At 43.1% G+C, this 23,131-nt stretch overlaps 1 protein-coding gene across 2 annotated transcripts in view; it reads left to right on the top strand.

The window, feature by feature from the left end:
* Positions 1 to 23,131, top strand: part of LOC143933943 (spectrin beta chain, non-erythrocytic 1-like) — a gene marked incomplete in the record, with an annotated part of 1,131,488 nt that overhangs the window by 734,699 nt on the left and 373,658 nt on the right. For both annotated transcript variants that reach the window (XM_077457128.1, XM_077457138.1), the window contains 2 exon segments: positions 12,355 to 12,467; positions 14,230 to 14,417. In XM_077457128.1, the coding sequence (XP_077313254.1) occupies positions 12,355 to 12,467; positions 14,230 to 14,417 (301 nt within the window).

Genomic DNA, 23,131 nt, shown 5'->3' with positions numbered 1-23,131 from the left:
GCGTTTAACTGCGTCTCGTGTGCATGAGGCCTAAGGCCTCATGCACACGAGACGCAGTTAAACGCGTGTTCAGATGCAGTTGGACACTTTTTTCAACTGCCCCTGAACTCATTCAATGTTATCCTATGTGTCCATGCACACAGTCTAGTTTTTTGCAGTTTTTCTGCAGTTGCGTTTAATCTCGTTTTTCTAGAAGCAAAAAAATGGGTTCAGACGCAAAAATTTCCACGTTTCAGACGCAAAACGCGGCACCCGCGTTTAGCTGCGTTTGCATTTATATGCATTTTTAAAGGAACCCAATTTTTTGGACCTGAAAACTCAAATATGATCTGAGAATGACATTTTGCGATCCGACTTTGGGGGCCCATATCTTGGGGCCAATTATTGCCAGGAACCCCAAATTCGGTATGCAGCACTACAACATATCCAAATTTGAGGATCCTATCGCCAAGTGACCCCGAGATAGGGGGCCCCAAAGTCGGGTCACAAAATGTCATGCGCTTTTCTGCATCAGAGATACATGGCCTTAAAGTCAACTGTGACCATCTGCGGCAATGTAATTTGGTCATTAGGGTTGGGTGTTATGATAAGTGGTTATCCGTTAGGGTTATTGTTTAGGATTAAGGGTTGGATTAGGGTTAGGGTTGTTTAGGGTTAGTGTAAGGGATAGGGGTAGGGTTAGTGTTAGGGTTAGGATGAATGGTTAGGATTCTGGATATTTTAATAAGGCACTAAAAAAATATTATACTACCATATACAGCAGCAAAGAATTAAAATATATTGAGTAAATATTTCACGATAAAAATATATTAAATTGACCAAATTTAAAACAATTATAAAAAATGTAACCTAGATTTCCTTTTATATAAAACAATTTGAAACAAGAAAAAATAAATAAAAACATATATTAAGATTAAAAAATAAATAACTATTTTAATATTGTTTTATATTAGAAATAATGAAAACATGTTAAAATTGCCACAAGAAAATTTTAGATATTCAAAAAAATTGGATATTTTTTTTAAATAAAGGACAGAGAAAAAAATAAATCTGTACATCTATAGATAAATATATTTTATAAATATATACACATACCTGATCGTTGCCAACAGACGTTCCTCTGGTGACACATTGTTTCTCATATTGGTGTCCATGAATGTCAGACCAGGTCGTACTTTTCCTAAGAGCAGATCAAATGTGACAATGGACATCCGGCTAAAATTAAAAAACTTGTCTGGGTAGGTACGCAGCTGCACATACATGTTTGTGAAATATCCAACGGACATTCGCTGTCCCGTCAACGGATGGGTCCAATATCGATGAGCTCCGACTCTGGACCTCTCATGAAATTTGCGACGACGTTGCTGTCTCATCAAGAGCAACATCAGGAGCATTTCCTGACATGTATTCAATATGGGAATCTATTTCAAAATATATACCACAGAAAGAGAGGCAAATGCAAGTGTACAACTGCTCTCTATGCTGCTGCTGCTCACTTTGATCAAAATAGCAGAAATAGTTAAAAAAAACATGCTTTGAGAGCTTGGGGAGGGTCTACATGATATTTTTATAAATGCTTATAAACGCGGCTAAACGCGGCATGCAAACGCGCGTTTCAGCTTTTTTTGAGCAGAGTTTTCACCTGTGTCTCGTGTGCATGAGGCCTTAGAGTACTATAGTACATCCCTTTTTGGTAGCTGCTAGGAGTTTTATTTATTTTTTCATTTAAAACTTATATATGGGTTTATTGTGGCATGGTTGTCTAATCTTCTATAATGGATTTGTGAAAGGTTGAGATTGTCAAACAAATTCTACAGGCTTTGGCCAGTTTTTGTAAATGGATAAAAAAAAACCTGGCTAAAAGTACGTATTCAAAGAGTAGTGAATGATTCATATGCTGAATGGTATAAAGTTAATGGTGTACCCCCATGTTGGAACCCTTACTGTTTAACCTATTTAAAAATGATAATAGTGGTTGGGATTAAAAGTACCATTTCAGTGTTTGCAGATAACACCAGACTACTTACTGTATATAGTTGAACGTCCTTATTGAATGTCTTCAACTTACAAGCAGCCCTTAATGCACTATTTAATGGGGCACAAATGTGGCAAATTAGGTTTAATGTTGATAAATGTAAAGTTGCACTTGGTCTAAAACAATGCATATATCATACAGTCTAAAAGGAGAACTAGGATAGTCCATGGTTGAGAAGGAGCTGGGTGTGGTGGTAGATCATAGACATAATTGCATTTAATGCCAGGCTGCAGTTTCTTAACCACTTCAACCCTGGGAGATTTTACCCCCTTCCTGACCAGAGCACTTTTTGCATTTTTGGTACTGCGTCGCTTTAACTGACAATTGTGCGGTCGTGTGACGTTGCACCCAAACAAAATTGACATCCTTTTTTTTTTTCTCCCACAAATAGAGCTTTCTTTTGGTGGTATTTGATCGCCTCTGCGGTTTCTATTTTTTGCGCTATAAACAAAAAAGAGCGTCCGATTTTGAAAAAAAAAGCAGTATTTTTTTACTTTTTGCTATAATATCCCCAAAAAATATATAAATAAGGTACCAGTTACTTACCGGTAGCTGTCTTTGTGGGAAATCTTCCAGGACGGCACACCTGAGACGGGAGGCTCCTCCCTACAGGAAACACAATCAATCGACAGCTGTTTTAGTCCCCACCCTTCCCCTTGATCCTCATTTTGTAGAGGAGTAACTCCTGAACCCGGTTCGCAAGGGAAATCATTCCTCATAGGCACTCGCCTTCTAGTGTTCTACAATTTTCCCTCCTCCAACAGGCGGGAAGTAGGCCTGCCATCCCGGAAGATTTCCCAGAAAGACAGCTACCGCTAAGTAACTGGTACCTTTCTCAAGTCATCTTCCAGGACGGCACACCTGAGAGGATAATACCTCAGGCCTACCTTAGGGTGTGGCCACTGCAAGACCCTCTTGGCGAACCTTGGTTCTGCAGTGAGCTTTACCTCCACTCCATATGCTTGATGAAGGTATCTTAGCTGGATTGTGCGGCTGATCTGCAGGTCTGCTCCACAGATGTCCCTGCCTTTTCCGCTTCGGAAGCAGTATCTAGGTGGAATGAGCTCTCAAAGATGGAATCAGAAAACATGTTAAACTTGTAGGTTAGCAATGTTGCCTGTCTCACATCTAACAACCATGGCCTATTGTGCTTGTAGGTGCTACTTAGAACCACTAAAAAGATAAACCAAAGACCTGTGTTGTAAGACGAGGACACTACATTGATCAGTAAGAGGGCCTGTTCAGGGAAATAAAACTACTTTTTTTTTGTTTGTTTGTTCCTTTTTACACCAGCAAAGACTAAAGGGAAGCCTACTTAAGGGTAATAGATTAACAGAAGCTTCATAGTTTCATAGTTAGTAAGGTTGAATAAAGACACCAGTCCATCCAGTTCAACCTGAGTGAGTGTCTACAATTGTCCCTATCCCAGTACATTGCACACTCATATTGGTCCCTAACCTCAAGGAGCCCACAATCCTAGGTGCCCATTCATACACTAGGGCCAATTTTGGACAGAAGCCAATTAACCTACCTGCATGTCTTTGGATTGTGGGAGGAAACCAGAGTACCTGGAGGAAACCCACGCAGGCACAGGAAGAACATGCAAACTCCAGGCAGGTAGTGTCATGGTTGGGATTTGAACCAGTGACCCTTCTTACTGCTAGGTGAGAGTGCTAACCACTACACCACTGTGCTGCCCTAAAGCTTGATCCCTGGGTTTAAGGCATGCCCAATCTATGGCTTTACTTATGCCTGAGAGCCTACTTGCTATGTCTAGTTTGCTAGAAGGGCGAAATGAAGGCCATGCATCGAGCCGAAACCTATTCGATCAGGTATACATCTTTATACTTCATCCTCAGGCCCTAATACTCCTCTGAACGGAATGCTATAAGTTCTTACTAAACAGGGCGATTCATTATCCCCTTCCTCCAGTGTCCCATAACCCTACTGGGCTTCAACCCTAGGAAACTGTTCTGGCATCCCTGAATGTAAGGGGTCGAGGCTTTCTGACATGTGACATCTGCAGCCAGAACTCCTGGCCCCTCTATGGAAAAGAAGGCTGAAATACAAAAAGGTGATACATGTATTAATATCACAAATAAAAATTATAGATTGTGGGCACGGCACAATAGATTTGGACAGAAAGGACACAAGCATAGACAACAATGTTGTGTACCTGAGTGTGACTAGCTAAATCGATATATCAAATATGGGAAGAGACCCAAATCTCAACCACAATGTAGACACAGTCCTCAGTCTGGTTTTCTGATGTGCTGCCATGATGTAAAAACGTTAAGACACAAGCAAACCCTAAATGCTGCGTATTTCTGAAGTGCAGCTAGCTAGGTCATAACTGATATATAAATAAAAGGACAGGAACCCCCTTTACTGTTGTGTTTTTACAGCAAAATAAGGCTATAAATATAAAGCCAGATCCAAACTTCTATGTTGCGTGTTTCTGACAAACCACCAGATAGTTAGAAGTTCAATATGAATACCAACTCCCGTATTGCGCATTTCTGCTATGCCACAGGGTAAAATATTATTGAACACAAGACAATCCTTATGCAGTTCTGTAGTGTAGTTCAGATAGAACCAACACTGAGAAAGGACACGAGCAACCTGCAGCATTGTGTTTTTCTGAAGAGCAGTAAGGCAAGGCAATATGAAACAAGCTTCAATCTTGATAATTTCTGCTGTGGAACAACATAAACAGACACTGAGGAAAAAAACAGACAGCCTTTACAGCTGCAATCTTTCTGGTCTGCTGCAAAATAAGACAATTATGCCATGATGAGTATTCCTGCTGCGTAGCAAAACCTCAACCAGAAGGGACAGATAAGCTTAGGGCTCCCACACCTGTGCAACCCAACCTGTGACTTGGGACTGCAAGACGCATGAGATGTCACACTGGCTTCCAATGTGTATCATTCGTGTCTGTGCGACTCCAGCAGTCCACGAAATCCTGGATCCACAGACCTCAAGATTATACAGGTCACAGGGAAAAAAATTGCAATTTTCAGGTCGAACAAGTGAGGGGTCCCCAATGCTGACTCCCTGGAGGAGTGCAGCCAACAACCCCCTGCTGTATATCCCTACGATGCAGAACATGTCAAATCGCATGGCTAAAATTGTCATGACGCCACCTTGTGGCGCTGCACAGATTACCAAAGGCAGTATATGTACTACCCCTGGCAGGGGTTCAATTTGTATTTCTGCTATGTAGCCCAACAAATCCGAACTATCAATTTTCACTGCTGCCTTTCTGATAAGGCAGTAATACAGGACACAAAACCTCAGACAGACCTCAATCTCGTATATGTCTGATGTGCAACAATAAAAAAACACTCTGAATAGAGATAGCACCTCCATATTGAAATGATTTGTCATGCGACTCAACATGTCAAATCGCATGCTTAAACTCAGCAGCCACTGCCGTTAATAGCACTGTCTGAATCAGCACAATGCCACTTTGTGGTGCTGCACCGATTACCAAAGGCAGTATATGCACTACCCCTAGCCCAGGTTAAATTTGTATTTCTGCTATGCCGCCCAACAAATCAGGACCATCAAACTTCACTGCTGCCTTTCTGAGAAGTACCCAACAAGGCAGTAATACAGGACACACAGCCCCACATACAGACCTCAATCTTGTGTATGTCTGATGTGCAGAAATATAACAATTATGAGCAGAGATGTCACAAGACTCGATGTGCATTCCTGCTGTGCAGCACAAAACCAGAAAGTACAGACCACCTTCACTGTTGTATTTTTCTGATCTGTAGCCAAGCAAAGCAGTACCTTTAGGATATAAAGGACAGCAAACAAGCTTCATTGCATTTCTGATGTACAGCAATATAGCCCTTATGAGCAGAGATGTCACAAATCTCAATTTGTACTTCTGCTGTGCCACAAAAACATCCAAGCAAGGACAAACCTTCACTACTGAGGTCTACTGGTGTGCAGCCAAGGAGGAGTCATGGTGTATCCCTTTATGAAATAACCAACAGGCAATTTATTTCATAGGCATAGCCTGGGCTGCAGATATTAAACCTTCACCACCAGTGAAGGAACAAATCCTAAAATGGTTGGACACCCTACTATAGTAGTTCTACCTTACCTCCATAGACTGAGCAAACGCTAGCCAGCTCATACCCAGGTGGGGCTGATCAGCAACTAAAGTCTTAATGAGCCCAGCCCTAGAGACCAATTAAATACAGCCTCTAGAAGAGGTGGTTACCAATTTAGCCTGGGGGTAAATAGCTACTTGCAGGCTTCAAACAAGCAATCATGTAGCTCTTGCATAGATTTGCACAGAAAATCCTCAAAAGGATGTAGGAAGCGATTGATGGTAAATCACCTTTTTAGATCTGCCACTGAGTGGATTGTAGCCCAAACTAACAAAAGGTTTTTCTTGCCTCCTACACTATAATATAACCACAGTGTAAAGGTTGAGTGGGAGGTTGGAGCTTAGTTACCTATAGCAAGCAACCCCCAAAAAGGAGTATCTGTCACAACGGAACCCCTACTGTGCCACACAGAAGCTTGGTCCCTGCCCATTGTTGAATGTTAGGTCAGCTTTTAAGCATCTTGAAGCGACTTCAAATTCCTAGCAGCTGGGCTAATGGGGCCAGTAACCTCGTGCACCTGCTGACCAGGGGGGCTTCTGAATCCACCAATCACTGCCCAATAACTTGTTCAGTGGTATACCTGACCTGTAAGTAACTTTTTGTATCTACCAGGTCCCCTCTGTACGCTATGTTCATCCCTACTAATGTACCACAACTGGCATGTAGGGAGAGGCTGGCAACCTACTGTTGCTAAACCAGTGTCTCTGCTGTAAGAGGGAGCTGTGGCTGGTGGTTTTAGCAGTAGCATCTGGGCAATTTGTATCCTGACCCCAGGTTCTGCGCTGCACCAGTCAGTATATACACAAGGAAGGGGGAGAAATGCCTTGCCTACCTCTTTCCCTTCTGAGGTGGTTTAGGTACACTTGTTCCTCTGCACCACCTGTCCGCCATACAGTGTCTCTGATGTAAGAGGGAGCTGCAGCTGGTGTTTTTAGCAGAAGCTTCTGGGCTTTTTGAATCCAGACCCCAAGGGAGATTATCTCAAATGGCCATAAACCCTCTGGCTGGAATTGGGGCTTTTACAGCTAAATTCCCAAGGCAAAGGAAAGTACTCGCCGTTGTTGTCTTCCAATTTTGCCACAGCCACCAGGCTTGCTTTTCCATCCTTATGGTCCACACACAAGGAGGATAGCCGCCAAAGTGCCCCCCCCCCCCCCCACTGCTGTCCCCATAGGGAGGTGCAAGGTTAGGCTATGTCCTGCACTCTACCAGTCAGTATATACACATGGGGGGGGGGGGCAATGCTTTCCATTCCTCATTCCCATCTAAGGTGGTTTAGGCAGACATCCACCGTAGTGAACTGGCGCCTGCTCCTGCTGACACTCAGCCTTCCCTCTTGGGTAAGAACGCCGCCGCCATTTTCCCAAAGTTTGAAAATGACGCGGGTGCTTGTCCGTCGCGCCCTCTCCAGCAGCCCACGTGAGCTACTGGGGGCCGAGGAGTCGGGGACACGATCCCCTGGAAAGAACCGATGGCCAGCACCCCCGTCTGAACAGCCACCTGGACAGGTAAGGAGGGGAGACAGGGTAATAGCCCCTGAAGTTCGGGATACACCACTGTACCCAGGGTCCTTCAGCTCTCAGGGGGGCTCTTCCAATTTCTGCTGCCCCCCCCCCCCCCCCCCCAGGAAGCATAAGAATATCCTACCAGACCCAGAGGCTTCCCAAGCTTGTGGTCCGGCTCCCAGGGGGAGACCATCAGCCCCAGGCTTGGGGTCATTTGGGAAAAAAACTAACCGTTTTGCTGTGTAGGGAGAAACGCAATCAAAAACTGAGGATCAAGGGGAAGGGTGGGGACTTAAAACAGCTGTCGATTGATTGTGTTTCCTGTAGGGAGGAGCCTCTAATATCTTAGGTGTGCCGTACTGCAAGATGACTTGAGAAATGTTTTTTCCTCATTTTAAGCCGATACGTATTCTACATATTTTTGGTAAAAAAAATCGCAATAAGCGTATACTGGTTTGCACAAAAGTTATAGCGTCTACAAAATAGGGGATAGTTTTATGGCTTTATTTATTTTACTAGTAATGGCGATCTGCGATTTTTTTTTTTTTTTTTTTTTTTTTTTTATATAGGGACTGCAACTTTATGGCGGACACATTGGACAATTTTGACACTTTTTTGGAACTTTTGCCATTTTTACAGCGATCGGTGCAATAAAATTGCATTGATTACTGTAAAAATGTCACTGGCAGTGAAGGGGGTTAATTGTGTCTTAGTAAGTGTTCTAACTGAAGGGGGGAGAGGACTGTGCAGGGGAGATGACCGATAGTCTGTTCATACACTGTATGAACAGACTGTCACTTCTCCCCTTACAGAGCCGGAAACTGTGTGTTTACACACATATGTCCTGGTTCTCAGTGTGCACCGAGTGATCGCGGGAGCCCGGCGAGCAGGCAGCGCACATGTGCCATCTGTTACTGACGCAACATGACGGCAATTCATGCAGCCGAGCCTTGTTGCTGCAGTACAACTGCATCGGCTGGTCGGCATGCGGTAAAAGAAAGCTAAATGGTTTCCTGTGTTAAGTTAGAGACTCGGGACTGAGAGACTTAATGTTGCCCTTGTACGAATCCATTAGTTGGACCTCATCAGGAATCTGTTCAGTTTTTGGCACCAGTTCACAAAAAGGATTTGGGGGAACTGGAGAAAGTACAGAGAAGGGCAACCAATAAGAGGCATGGATGACCTCAGCTATGAGGAAAGATTAACCGAATGTGTTTTCTCTTGAGAAGAGGAGATATAAGGGGGTATATTATCACCATGTATAAATACAAAGGTGGTCCATATAGTGAACTTGGCGTAGAATTATTTACTTTCAGGTCAGACGGACTGAATGCATTCTTAACCACTTCCCGACCGCCGCACGACGATGTACGTCGACAGAATGGCACGGGCAGGCATAAGGGCTTACATGTACGTCCTTGCCTGCCCGCGGGTCGGGGGCCCGATCGGGCCCCCGCCCGGTGCCTGCAGCGGTCGGTATTCGTTCGGGAGCGATCCCGGACGAGGGGACGGCCATTCATTCATGGCCACCCCCTCGCGATCGCTCCCGACGAATGAAAATGCTCCGTGACATCACTTCCTCTCCTGTAATGTAAACACAGGAGAGGAAGTGATGTAATCTCTCCTCCGTGTCGGTATTTTTCTTTCCGACACCGAGGAGAGAGGATCGGTGAGTTGCACCAACACGACACTACACAGTAGAACATGCCAGGCAGACTCGCACCCCCCCCGATCACCCCCCCAATTACCCCTGCCCCCCAGTCACAGTGACACCAATGTCATTTTTTTTTTTTTTCATTGGTATCATTTGTGACTGTAATAACTGTTAGGGCAGTTAGGGTTAGCCCCCTTTAGTTCTAATGTACCCCCCTAACCCCCCCAATAAAGGTTTAACCCCGTGATCACCCCCCCGTCGCCAGTGTCACTAAGGCTGGGTTCACATTGCAGCGGTTTATGAGAACGAATGTGATTCGCACCGCACTGCAGTGCAAATCACATCCGATCTCTGTGCGATTCGAGTTCAGCCATACAGATAGTATGGCTGAATTCGCGCCGCACCCGCCGCAAATTCGCACGGGACCCTTTTTTTGGCCCGCAGCAGAATCGGATCGCATGGGTGTTCACACCATGCGATCCGAGTTTGCAGATCGCACTGCGATATGCGAACTGATCTGGGGGTGTCATTAACATTTCACTGACACTCCCAGCAGTTCGCATAGGGCAGTGTGAACTGCCGCCGGGAGGCATGCGATGCGGGAACCCGCCGCGGATTTGTGGCGTTCCCGCATCGCTCCAGTGTGAACCCAGCCTAATAAGCGATCGTTTTTCTGATCGCTGTATTAGTGTCACAGGTGACGCTAGTTAGGCAGGTAGGTATTTAGGTTCGCCGCAGCTTTTTATAGCGCCAGGGACCCCCATATACTACCGCATAAAGCCCCCTGATTGCCCCCTAGTTAACCCTTTCACCAGTGATCACCATATAACTGTTACAGGTGACGCTGGTTGGTTAGTTATTTTTTTATAGTTTCAGGGCACCCGCCATTTATTACCTAGTCTCACTAGTGTACCCCTAAATTTAGGGGTGTCTACTTTCCAAAATGGGGTCATTTGGGGGGGGTTTGTGCCATCTTGGCATTTTATGGCCTTCAAAACTGTAACGCGCTTAGAAAGCCTGAAGGCGGTGCTTGGTTTTCGGGGCCCCGTACGCGGCTAGGCTCCCAAAAAGTCCCACATATGTGGTATCCCCGTACTCAGGAGAAGCAGCAGAATTTATTTTGGGGTGTCATTTCACACATGCCCATGGCATGCGTGAGCAATATATCATTTAGTGACAACTTTGTGAAAAAAAAAAAAAAAAGTTTGTAATTTTCCCGCAACTTGTAGCAAAATATAAAATATTCCATGGACTCAACATGGCTCTCAGCAAATGGCTTGGGGTGTCTACTTTCTAAAATGGGGTCATTTGTGGGGGTTTTGTGCCATCTTGGCATTTTATGGCCTTCAAAACTGTAATAGGTAGTGAGGAGTGAAGTCAAATATTTACGCCCTTAGAAAACCTGAAGGCGGTTCTTGGTTTTCGGGGCCCCGTACGCGGCTAGGCTCCCAAAAGGTCCCACATATGTGGTATCCCCGTACTCAGGAGAAGCAGCAGAATTTATTTTGGGGTGTCATTTCACATATGCCCATAGCATGTGTGAGCAATATATCATTTAGTGACAACTTTGTGTAAAAAAGAAATAACATTTTTTTTTTTGTCATTCAATCGCTTGAGGCAAAAAAATAAAATATTCAATGGGCTCAACATGCCACTTATCAATTTCCTTAGGGTGTCTACTTTCCAAAATGGGGTCATTTGGGGGGGGTTTGTACTGCCCTGCCATTTTAGCACCTCAAGAAATGAGATAGGCAGTCGTAAACTAAAAGCTGCGTAAATTCCAGAAAACGTACCTTAGTTTGTAGATGTGACAACTTTTGTGCAAACCAATAAATATACAATTATTGACTTTTTTTTTTTACCAAAGACATGTGGCTGAATACATTTTGGCCTAAATGTATGACTAAAATTGAGTTTATTGGATTTTTCTAATAACAAAAAGTAGAAAATATCTTTTTTTTTTCAAAATTTTCGGTCTTTTTACGTTTATATCGCAAAAAATAAAAATCGCAGAGGCAATCAAATACCATCAAAAGAAAGCTCTATTTGTGGGAAGAAAAGGACGCAAATTTTGTGTGGGTACAACATTGCATGACCGCGCAATTACCAGTTAAAGCAGCGCAGTGCCAAATTGTAAAAAGACCTCTGGTCATTTACCAGCAAAATGGTCCGGTCTGAAAGTGGTTAAGGACACAAAATATAACTTCTATAACTAGATACTAGCATTTATAGGTAATAGCAGGGATTGTTCCAGGTAATATCTGATTTGCCTTCTGAGTGGTCAGGAAGGAATTGTGCTGCCCTGCTGGAGCAAACTTGATTATGCTTTTATAGGGTTTTTTCCTCTTCCTCGGGATCAACTGTGGGTATAGAGTTCTGTATATGAAGATATTCTATTTTATTCATTCTGCTATTTTTATTTGAACTAGATGGTCTTTTTTTTTTTTTTTTTTCAACCTGACTAAAGCCTTGTACACGTGATCAGACAAATGTCTGTCTGTTTTTTTTTTTTTTTTTGTCTTATCAAAAACCAATAGGTTACTAAAGTTATGAAATTCTGGTACAATAGAATACAACTTTGGAAGTGATGTAATGCATATTTCATTTCCGAGAATGCGTAGTCTTGGTCTTTTTTTTTTTTTTTTTTTTTTTTTTTTGACATCCTGTACTGATTTAATAGAAAATTGTATGTTCTGTTATTGTAAAAGTAAAATTTTCATGCTTGTCCCTTCAGATATTTTCGCATGAACTGTCATGACTGGCTCTCAAAAGCTGTCTACTAACGATCAGATTATCAGACAATCGTTGCGAAAGCAATATTTTTAATACAATTTTCTGGTGTTCTAGGCATAACTATATTACTATGTAAAATACAGGAAGTGGCAAGGGGTGAGTCTTTTTAACTGGGGGAGAGAGGTAAAAATGTGAATGCGCAAAAAAGTACTATAGTATAAATTTTGTGTTTAGTGTTTCGTATAACTTTTTTTTTTTTTCTTTCCATTTTTTTTTTTTTTTTTTCCAACTTATTAGATGTAAATGTGGATCAACCAGATGAAAAGTCAATTATTACCTATGTGGCCACATTTTATCATTATTTTTCAAAAATGAAGGCTCTGGCAGTTGAGGGAAAACGCATTGGAAAGGTGAGCTTGCATACCCTTGACAATTGTTTCTTGGCTAAAATAAGAATAGTTTATTTGATTTTCTTGGCATCTTCAGAATTTTTTTTTTTTTTCTGAGAATAAGTTATTGTATGTTTTGAAGCAAGCCTCTTCAAGCAAGAGGTGTGGAGAGAAGGGCTTGCACTTGCATAATTATGCTGCTTAACAATTGTTTTAAAAGCCTAATGCAGTGGTAGGCAACCTCGGCCCTCCAGCTGTGGTGAAACTACAAGTCCCATGAGACATTGCAAGACCCTGACAATCGGAGGCATGATGGGATTTGTAGTTTCACCACAACTGGCGTGCTGAGGTTGCCTACCCCTGACCTAAAGCATGCAATGAAAAGTAATCTCCTGTAAATGTTACATTTTTATTTTTGTCTTGGCAGGAGGTTTGCTTTTTTTATAATGCCTCCTATGCCTTATAGCAAATATAAACCTAGGTCTAATATGCTAATTTGAGTCAATATGGAGTGGCAAACCTGACATAACAGAGACCATATCCATTAAAAGAGAAGTAAGGGGAGTGTTTTTTTTTTTTTTGACCAGCAGGGTGCTGTACAGGTCCAAGGCAGTGGACCCCATTACAAGGGAGACTGCGTCCTTGAGGGTCTGCATGACAAATCATGCCATGATGGGTGAAGGTTGGACCCTGCCTGAGATCAGGGTTCTGCGGAAGGATTGCCAAGTGATTTGTGTTTAATGCAGGATCCCTAAGATGCTCTGGTGGCCTAGGTGTCCTATCCTCTTTGCATTAGGGGTAGTATACTGGGGGGCGAAGAAGCTCTCCTTTGGGGGTTCTGGCCTGGTTGTGTCCTTTTTCTCTTTTGGAGGCTGTAGTTTTTTTTTGGGCCTGTGTGGTGAGTGTCTCGAGGCTTGGAGACAGGGATGGGGCATGGCGTGTGTACATGGTCCACGCATGGGCAGTGCAGCCTGGAAACTGAGGACTGCAATCTTCTGCCCTGGTCTCACCCCTGCCCCAGTGGTTCCCTGCAGTGGCAAGTGTGGAGCCACTCGGCAGGCGTCTCTGTACCTAGTAAAAGACAGGGGGTGATGCAGAGTGGGCTGGACCTAGCTCAAAGCACGCAAGTATAATAGAGGGATCAGAGAATTGGGACTCTACATAACTTGCATGACTGCATATTTTGCATACCGGCGTGACTGCATATTTGCATAATTGCATAACTGCAAAATTGCATAACTATATAAGCTGCCCCGCATAACTGTATAGGGGGACTTGTATAACAGTAAAAGATAAACTGCATAACAATATAAGCTGACCTGTATACCTTCACCACTGAATACCTACACAACTACATTAGTGCATACCTGAATAATTGCATAATTGCATATCTGCACAATGGTGTAGCTAACCTGCATAACTGCATATTTGCATAACCTACATAATTGGCTAACTGAAAGCTCCTGATTGCTGCTTGTGGTTAGGAGCTTTCCGGTCATCTGACTGCCGTGACAGCCAATCGCAGTGGTCACACGATCATAAACCCCTGAATAAAGGGCTGGGAGATGCTGGTGCCAAGGGGTTCAAATAAATGCACTTTTTTTTTTAAACCTGCAAAAAGATATGCATGTTATTTTAAGGTGAACTTATCCTTTAACAATGCAATACACAACTATAGGTATATGAAGACTGGCCACCTTTTGTATTATTGACATATACATTTTAAAATTTGTTGTAATTGATGAGCTATGCGATAACCCATAACAATTAATTTTTTTCACAGGTCTTGGATCATGCCATTGAAGCAGATAAGCTAATTGAGAACTATGAGCACCTGGCATCTGAGCTCCTGCAATGGATTGAGCAAATGATTATTACACTCAATGATCGGAAGTTGGCCAACTCATTGAGTGGTGTTCAAAACCAGTTACAAGCCTTTAACACCTACCGAACAATAGAAAAGCCTCCTAAGTGAGTTATTCTATTTATTCCACACAATGGATATTAATATTGACAGACTATATTGTAGGTTATTGACTAGTTAACAAGCTGTCTTATCTTACAATAAGAGTAATCATTGACATGGTGGATGAGTATTTAACCACTTGACCACTGGGCACTTAAACACCCTTAATAACCAGGCCAATTTTCAGCTTTTGGTGCTCTCACATTTTGAATGACAATTACTCAGTTATGCAACACTGGACCTATATGAAATTTTTGTCCTTTTTTTCACACAAATAGAGCTTTCTTTTGGTGGTATGTAATCCTCTGTTTTTTTTTTTTGTGCTATAAAAGAAAAAAGACCGAAAATTCTGCGAAAAAATTAATTTTTCTTTGTTTCTGTTATAAAATTTAGCAGATTAGTAATTTTTCTTCATAAATTTTGGCCAAAATTTATACTACTACATATCTTTGGTAAAAATAAGTACAAATTGGTGGATATTATTTGGTCTTTGTGAAAGTTATAGAGTCCACAAGCTATGGTGCCAATATCTGAAAATTGATCACACCTGAAAGACTGACGGCCTATTTCAATTCTTGAGACCCTAACATGCCAGAAAAGTACAAATACCCCCCAAATGACCCCTTTTTGGAAAGAAGACATTCCAATGTATTTAGTAAGAGGCATGATGAGTTTTTTGAAGTTGTCATTTTTTCCCACAATTCTTTGCAAAATCAAGATTTTTTTTTTTTCCTTTTTTTTTTTTTTCCCCCACAAAATTGTCATATTATCAGGTTATTTCTCACACACAGCATATGCATACCACAAATTACACCCCAAAACACATTCTGCTATTACTCCCGCGTACGGCGATGCCACATGTGTGAGACTTTTACACAGTGTGGCCACATACAGAGGCCCAACATACAGGGAGCGCCATCAGGCGTTCTGGAGCACCCAGGACAATTCTGACATTTCTCTCCTACATGTAAAAATCATCATTTATTTGCTAGAAAATTACAGAGAACCCCAAAACATTATATATATATATATATATATATATATATATATATATATATATATATATATATATATATATATATATATATATATATATATATATTTTTAGCAAAGACCCTGGAGAATACAATGGTGGTCGTTACAAATTTTTATCTCACACGGTATTTGCGCAGCAATTTTTCGAACGCGTTTTTTGGGGGAAAAACAGTTTTGTGCTTAAAAAAAAACAGTAAAGTTAGCCCAATTTTTGCATAAAGTGAAAGATGAAGTTATGCTGAGTAAATAGATATCAAACATGTCACTCTTCAAAATTGCACATGCCCGTGGAATGGCGCCAAACGTCGCTACTTAAAAAATCCCCATAGGTGACGCTGGTTACATGTTTTTTTTTACTGGATACATGTTTTGAGTTGCAGAGGTCTAGGGCTAGAACTATTGCTCTCGCTCTAACGTTCGCGGCGATACCTCACATGTGTGGTTTGAACACAGTTTTCATATGTGGGCGGGGCTTACGTATGCGTTCGCTTCTGCATGCGAGCACATGGGGACAGGGGCGGTTTAAATTTATTTTTTATTATTTTTTTTTTATTTATTTTTTTTTATTCATTTTACTTTATTTTAGTTTGACATTTTTTTCCCCAAAAATAAGTTTTTGATCACTTTTATTCCTATTACAAGGAATGTAAACATCCCTTGTAATAGGAATATGGGGTGACAGGTCCTCTTTACAGTGAAATCTGGGGGTCAATATGACCCCACATCTCACCTCTAGGCTCTAGGCTGGGAAGCCTGAAATAAAAAAAAAAAAAAAAAAGATTCTGGCTTTGATCGTACTGGCGACTTGGTAGAAGCACCGGAGGGTGGTGAGGGGTGGGGGGGCGTCCATGGCTGGGTATCACCGAGTATGGCGGGGTACTGCAGAGTATTGGCGGGGAATTGAGGGGTTAAATTCGGTGAGCAGCGATGTGGGCACTGCAGATGCAGCCCACATCGCTGCTAACACCGATCTTTCCCCTCCGCTGTACCGATCGGTACAGAGAGGGGGAGGGAGGAACCAGCGTCATAACATGACGACGGTTTGTTAACAAGTAATCACTCCGTCATTTGACGGAGCGATCACGTGGTAAACGGCCGCGACGAGCGGCCGTTTACCGTGATCCGTGATGCGTCGGGTCCACTGGACCCGGCGGTCACGGATGATCTCGTGTGCGCGCCCCAGGGGGCGCGCGAGAGCAGAATTCTGGGAGGCCGTTAATTAATGGCCTCTCAGAGTTAAACAACCGCCCTGAAGCCGTTAATCGGCAATGGGCGGTTGTTAAGTGGTTAAAGGAAACATGGCAATGTTGATCCATTATTTTGGTATAAAATAGTCAACTCATGAAAGCAAACAAACCTGTCAGGCTAGTAAGTTATAGTGAGCAACCTTAAGGGCTCATACACACTGACGTTTTAAAAAAACGGGCTGTAAAGCTAGGAACAATGCCTGGAAAAAAAATCCGCAATAAAAACGCGATTTTTTTTTTTTTTTTTTAAATATATATTTTTTTGCTCTGGCGTCAATGCACGTTTAACGGCGTTTGTAAGCGTTAACGCTAAGGAGTGCTTTTTAAAAAAAAACATCCCTCTGCTATTTTCCACTCCCAAATTTCCCAGAATGCAAAGGAAAATGAATAAATGTGTGCTATCATTGCAGGTGGCCATTTTGGTTGGAGAGAGAGGAGATAGTCTGTGTGTTTTTGCTTGAGTATTTGTGGAGTTTTTGGTATTTTGCGTGCGTTTTCATCTGATTTTTGCATTATGGATCCTGCTGTGCAAAAGATTGATGACGCAATCCTGCTTATAATCTTGATGAGGATTTGTAGAAGACAGTTTGAGGATAGAAGCCGTAGACAGCGCTGCTTCTGGACCCATCCACTGATATCCCAGCGGCTGTCAGTGGGGTACATCACCCTGATCTATGCAGAACTGCGCATACACCCGGAAAAGTTTTACAACTCTACTAGGATGTCTGTGACGCTGTTCGATGAGCTTTTGGAGAGACTCTGGCCACGATTGACCAGGATGGACACTGCTATGCTTCGCTCTGTGTCACCGGAGGAGCGGCTGCTGGTGACACTGAGGTAAGTGAGATAAGTACTCGTATGGGATAGGGGTAGGGTTTATGGGTTACAAGGTGGGGGGGGGGGGGGTAGGGTTTAGACAATAGGTGTTTGGGGTTAGGGTGTAAGGGATTAAAGTAGGTTTAGTGGGTTGAGGTTGGGGGTAGGAATTTTTATTTGTATGCTGTTTTAATTAAATATTTTCACATTTCTAAATTGGGTTCCTTGCCACTGGACAATTTCATGTCCCTACACCATTATTTCCTCCTTGGTGTCGCAACTGTCTCTGTAGTAACAAGGTCAACATGTGCTGCAATTTGGGAGGAGCTACACGACTCAGTCATGCCGGAGCCGACCGAAGAAATCTGGGAGTCTGTTGTGGATGGATTTTGGGGAAAAAACACAATTTCCAAATTGCATCGGTGCCCTGGATGGTAAGCACATCAGGGTGAAGAAGCCTCCCCACTCTGGATCATCTTATTTCAATTACAAGAAATATTTTTCTGTGGTACTCCTGGCATTGACTGATGCCCATCTAAAATTCCTTGCCGTGGATGTGGGAGCTTACGGCAGCCAAGGTGACTCCCGCATATTTAGAGAGTCATCTGTTGCCTTATGAGGAGTTTGAGTAATCTCCATTAGCAACTGGGAATATTTGTATTATAGATGTATATATTAGGATAAGAAATAAAGAAGGGTTATACTAGGTTAACGTGGCTGGATGTTTTCTAATACATGAACAGACTTCTGGTCAGCGTATATAATTCAATTAAAAGTCCCTTTTGTCTTACAAGTATGCTAAGTGTGTGTGTTAGGAAAATGTCCTGCTGTTTACCTAATGTGGTAGTCAAAGGCCCAGGAAAAGATACCATTTGAGTGTGTAATCAGTACGGAGCCAAATTATTTGCTAGATAAAGGCTTGTGTATTCTTCCGTGCTAATCAACCATGTATCCATTTCAAAGGGTGGTTGATATGCTTAAAATATTTCTTTGATCTGTTCAGGAATGGACAATTTACCCCGGCTAGGACTGTGCATAGTTAAGTGCCCTATTCAAGAGCAGACTTCCTCTTTAATTAAGTTGGCTTCAGACTAATTATCACTAACCAATTAAACCCAAAAGAGGAGGTGTTATTGAGGGGAAATTAAGTTATGAGAAAATGGACCAATCTTGCAAGAGATACGCCCAGGGGAGGAGAGGGCTAACTAATCAGGGTGGTCCTGTGCAAGTCAATGAGAGATGGCCCTTTATTAGTGGGACCCAAACCAACATAGATGGCAGATGAAACTGACCAGGGCCATGGACCAGTATTAGATAAATTATCAGATCATCTCCCAGCACTTAAAGGTATACCTGCTTGTCATATGTCTTGTTTTGTATTGTGATGAATGTAATCTGTATTCTTGTATTTTAACCTAATATTTTACTCCCTCGCTTAAGACTATAAATATTTTCTGTGTATTAGATAGACCTGTAACTTGCTATAATAAATGGTGTTAAACCTTTCTTTTCCTTGTCAATAGAATTCTCTTTTAACCCATATCATATCTTCTGATTAATCAGAAATATAGATTTTAAAAGGTTAACACATCTTTCGGACGTCGTTTGCATGAGGGATGCCTCAACATACCAGCCAGTAGGCCCCTACCCTCCACTGATGAACCAAGTTTGCCGTTGGTGGTGATTGCGGATGAGGCTTTTGGATTGGCCGAAAACCTTATGAGGCCATATAGTGGATATGGACTCAGCCATGAACAAAGAATTTTAAATTGTAGGCTGAGCCATGCACGCCGTGTGGTTGACTGCACGTTTGGTGTCTTGACTGCCAAATGGAGGGTTTTGCTGTCCATGCAACTGGATGTGGAGAATGCAATCAAGGTGGTCCTGGCATGCTGCGTGCTTCATAATCTTCAGAGGAACAATGATAGGAGCAATGTGGAACTGGAGCCCACCAACCCAATAAATCGCGTTCAATTTATGGGCTTGCGGTCAACAGCACGGTTCATGACAATCCGCAACCAATTTGCCCAATATTTTGTATCTCCCAAAGGAGAAGTGTCATGGCAAGATGATCATATTTAAAAAAACAATGCTGACATCGAATAAAGCTTGGATCTTGGTCTTAATAAAACACGTCATATACATGTTAATGATCTTTGTGTCCATGTTTCTTCTTTTTTTCCTCAAGTCCATTATTCTGCGTGAGGTAAATGCATGATTGGCCTATTGGCTCTGCATGCGTTTTTCTCAAGCAAAGTGTTCTTTTCAATTTGCTTAGGACAAACGCATGCTTGGCCTATTATGGCTCTGCATGCTTTTGTCTCAACCAGAGTGTTAATGACTGGTGTTGTGCATGCTATAAAAAGACAGAATTTTTTTTTTTTATTGAAGGAGAAAAGATTTATAACTGGGGATAGGTTTGCTGGGATGCCTGGTCACCTTGGGATTGTGGACAGGGGAAGGAATGGGGATGGCGCCTCTGCAAGTAAGATGGTGGTGTGAATTCTTCGTAGGTGGGTGAGGGGTACAATGGGGTCTGGGGCATAGTGGGTGGCATCTGGCGGAGAGGAGGGGGCTGATGCAGAGAGGGGTGTGCTTGCACTGCTGAGGTCCCGGGGGCCATTGGGGGATCCTGAGATAGTGTATGGAGGTTGCACACCACTGTATTTCGACTGTCTGTATTGAACACAGGTGATGTCTCTACCCATGTCCTCCATTAGGTTGTACATGTGACGGCAGAAGCCTGCACGCTTGTTGCTTGGGTCCATGAAGGCATCAAAGCTGCGCCTCTCCTGCCACACTTCCTGCAGCAGTGCAAGCACCCTGTTCTGTCTCAGTAACAAACTCCCCCACCCTCTGCCGCTGGTTACGCCCACACTTTCCACACTACTGTCACGGGAAGATGTGTGGCCTGAGCTGTCCGTGGCACTGGGGGTGGGTTTGTCCACTGCCCCACTGCACTGGTCCTTGTTTGTTTTTATTTATTAATTTTTTTGGAGCTCAAAAACGCCATGTGTATGAGCCCATTGAATAACATGGAGTTGCCTTCTTAAGCAGCAAAAAAGGTAAAAAAAAGTCACTTTTAAAACGTCAGTGTGTATGAGCCCTAAATGTTCCAGTTCTGCATCAACATGTTAAAGCCATCTTTTGCACCAAGACGATTACCATTTTCAATTGTACCAAACATTTTGTATATTACAATTCTGTCAGATTTTTGCACTATTACATGGGCCTTTTTGTGGTTTTCTAATAAACAAAACATATTAATCCAGAAATAAACATTCAGGGTTAAAAAAAATTCAAGATTCAAAATTTAGCAAATGATTTGATTATGTATAGATTGTCAATATCTTGTAAAAATACCCAGATGGCTCTTAAAAAGACCAATACATTTCATATTTGAACAAGTTTCTTAAGCACTTCTGAAGGAATTTATCTTCCGCAAAATATTTGGATTTATGCCTTAATATCTTACCTGTGTTTAAGTGAGCTATCCTAGCTATGTATATCCATCGGTTCATAGTCCTACACACTCCACTGTGCCAGACCTCTCTTCAAAATAAAAGCATTTCCTTATTACTGTAATCTTCTCTTTATTAAGTGTTCTGTTTTTTGCAACGCTTTCCAACTTTTTCTAGGGCTCGACTGGCTTATTGTTTTTCAGGCGGTGTTAAAATCCAAAAGTGCTTCTTTTGAAGTTTTACCTGCACCTATATTGTACATTTGAAAATCTTTTCATTTGTACTGAGATATAAAGTATTTAAAACTGCTCTAAAGATATATTTTACATGCGTACTATTGTGGTTGCTGCCCACTTGTCCATTTGTATATGAATTTGTGATTTCTGATGCAGAAGTACACTGTCTATTCCTAATTGTCTGTATGCATGCGACCTGTTGAGTGTCGGGCTTAAATAGACTTCTACAAAAGGTGGGACCTCCCTCCCTCCTTTTTTTTTTTAAATTTTTTTAAAATTTTTTTTTTTTTTTGTGCTGTAATGTTAAAGGTTTTTCATGAAGGCCATGTCTTTCACTGATCTGGATATGGGTGTTGTCTATGGATCCATACACACAGCTTTATAAAGAAATAGGAATAAGTAGTACAGAGCCCTAAAACTATAGCATGGGGGGGTGGGCCCCGTGCTATCAACCCCCTCCTGCTGCTAGCAGATTCAGTTTTTTTATTTTGCCTAGCAAGGAGAATGACCTAGGAAACCCCGCCGGCCTCTCGGTCCATATTTTTACTGCAGGTTTGCTGCTTTTTGAGCAAGATGAGCGATCCTGAGATCTTCGATCAACTGCCGGCTGGGTGACAGGCTGGTTAATGATATCCTTGTAGTCTTCCCCAGTCCGGCCATCGAGCGTGAGCAGGCCGAAGCTACGGCTTGGCAGGCCATGCCATAACATACCTCATGCTCCAGAGGTGGTTGGTGAGCTTCAATGCTCCGGGGTATACATATGACCCGGCTACGGATGTCTGGATCACAGTATACCAAGGCCAACAGCTAGCCTGTAACTGCGCAGGTGTAGGTCTGATGGAATGTCTCCCAGCCCTTCTGGACTGTTAAGTATGGCTCTCCCTGCTTCGGTGGGGGGAGCAGCTGGGCATTCCCTGGGGGGGGGGCGATTCGGGGGGCCACCTCATCTTCGTCTTCTCTCCCAAGTCCCTATCACCCCTCCTTTCCCCCTTTGAGGGGGATGTGTGTGTGTGTGTGTGTGTGTGTTCGCTGTTTTATACCTGTGAGGGCTCTGTGCGGTTGCTGGTCAGTCCTGGTCCAGGTCTGGGGGTCCCAAAAAAAGCAGTTTTTGTGGAGGTTGTCTGTCTGTCAGCAGGCAGCTCGTTTTTATTTTTGCTCTCTTCACCGCATGGTGCCGTTCCGGCGGCCATCTTGGATTTAGGAAAGCTATAGATTCCCCTGGGGAGCTTCAGCAGTCATTTTCCTATTGATTACATTGGCAGCCATTTTGTGAAAGCCTGAATGCTTTCTTCACTGCTGGCCTCTTGTGACAGCATGACATGTGCTTTCTCTTGTTACTACCTGTATCCACTGTGTGGGACACTGGATGGCTCTGTGCTGAACGCTGAAGCTGTTCTGCAGATCGTTGCACAGCTGTTAGAGCTGCTGCTGACAGTTTTTTTTTTTTCTCCTCTCTGCATCTGGGAACCTCCTAGTGACTACAAGCACTATTGTTTGCATTCACAGAACGCCCCAGGGTGGTGAGTCTAGCACTAAGAACCCCCCCACGCGGCGGCAGCAGGAGGGTAGGACCTTCACTGTCCTAAGTCCCCTTGCAGGTGGCAGACAGGATAGGGTCAGCATGGCTTCAGAAACTGGTGTTTCTTCCCCCAAAATCCAGGCTATAGCAACCGGGTCACCTGCGGTTAGTGCGGTGCGCATGGACACCCTGACGGCATTCCTTGACTCCTATGTTGCTAAGATGGGGGCGGCACATGGCAGGAAAGGTGCACGTAAGAGGCCCATGCCCCCCCCCCCCCCCCCTCCATCCTCTGGGGAGAGCTGATGCAGACTCGGGCCCTGCTCTGACCTATCAGACGTGGCTGACCAGGACCGTTCGGACAGTGAGGATGATTCCCAGTCCGGGCCCGGGCGCGACAAGGCG

Source organism: Lithobates pipiens, unplaced genomic scaffold (genome assembly GCF_037356315.1).
Source record: "Lithobates pipiens isolate NorthernLeopardFrog02 unplaced genomic scaffold, aLitPip1_a1.2 Scaffold_10, whole genome shotgun sequence".
NCBI classification, from domain to species: Eukaryota; Metazoa; Chordata; class Amphibia; order Anura; family Ranidae; genus Lithobates; species Lithobates pipiens.
This window is presented reverse-complemented; position numbering and strand designations above follow the sequence as displayed.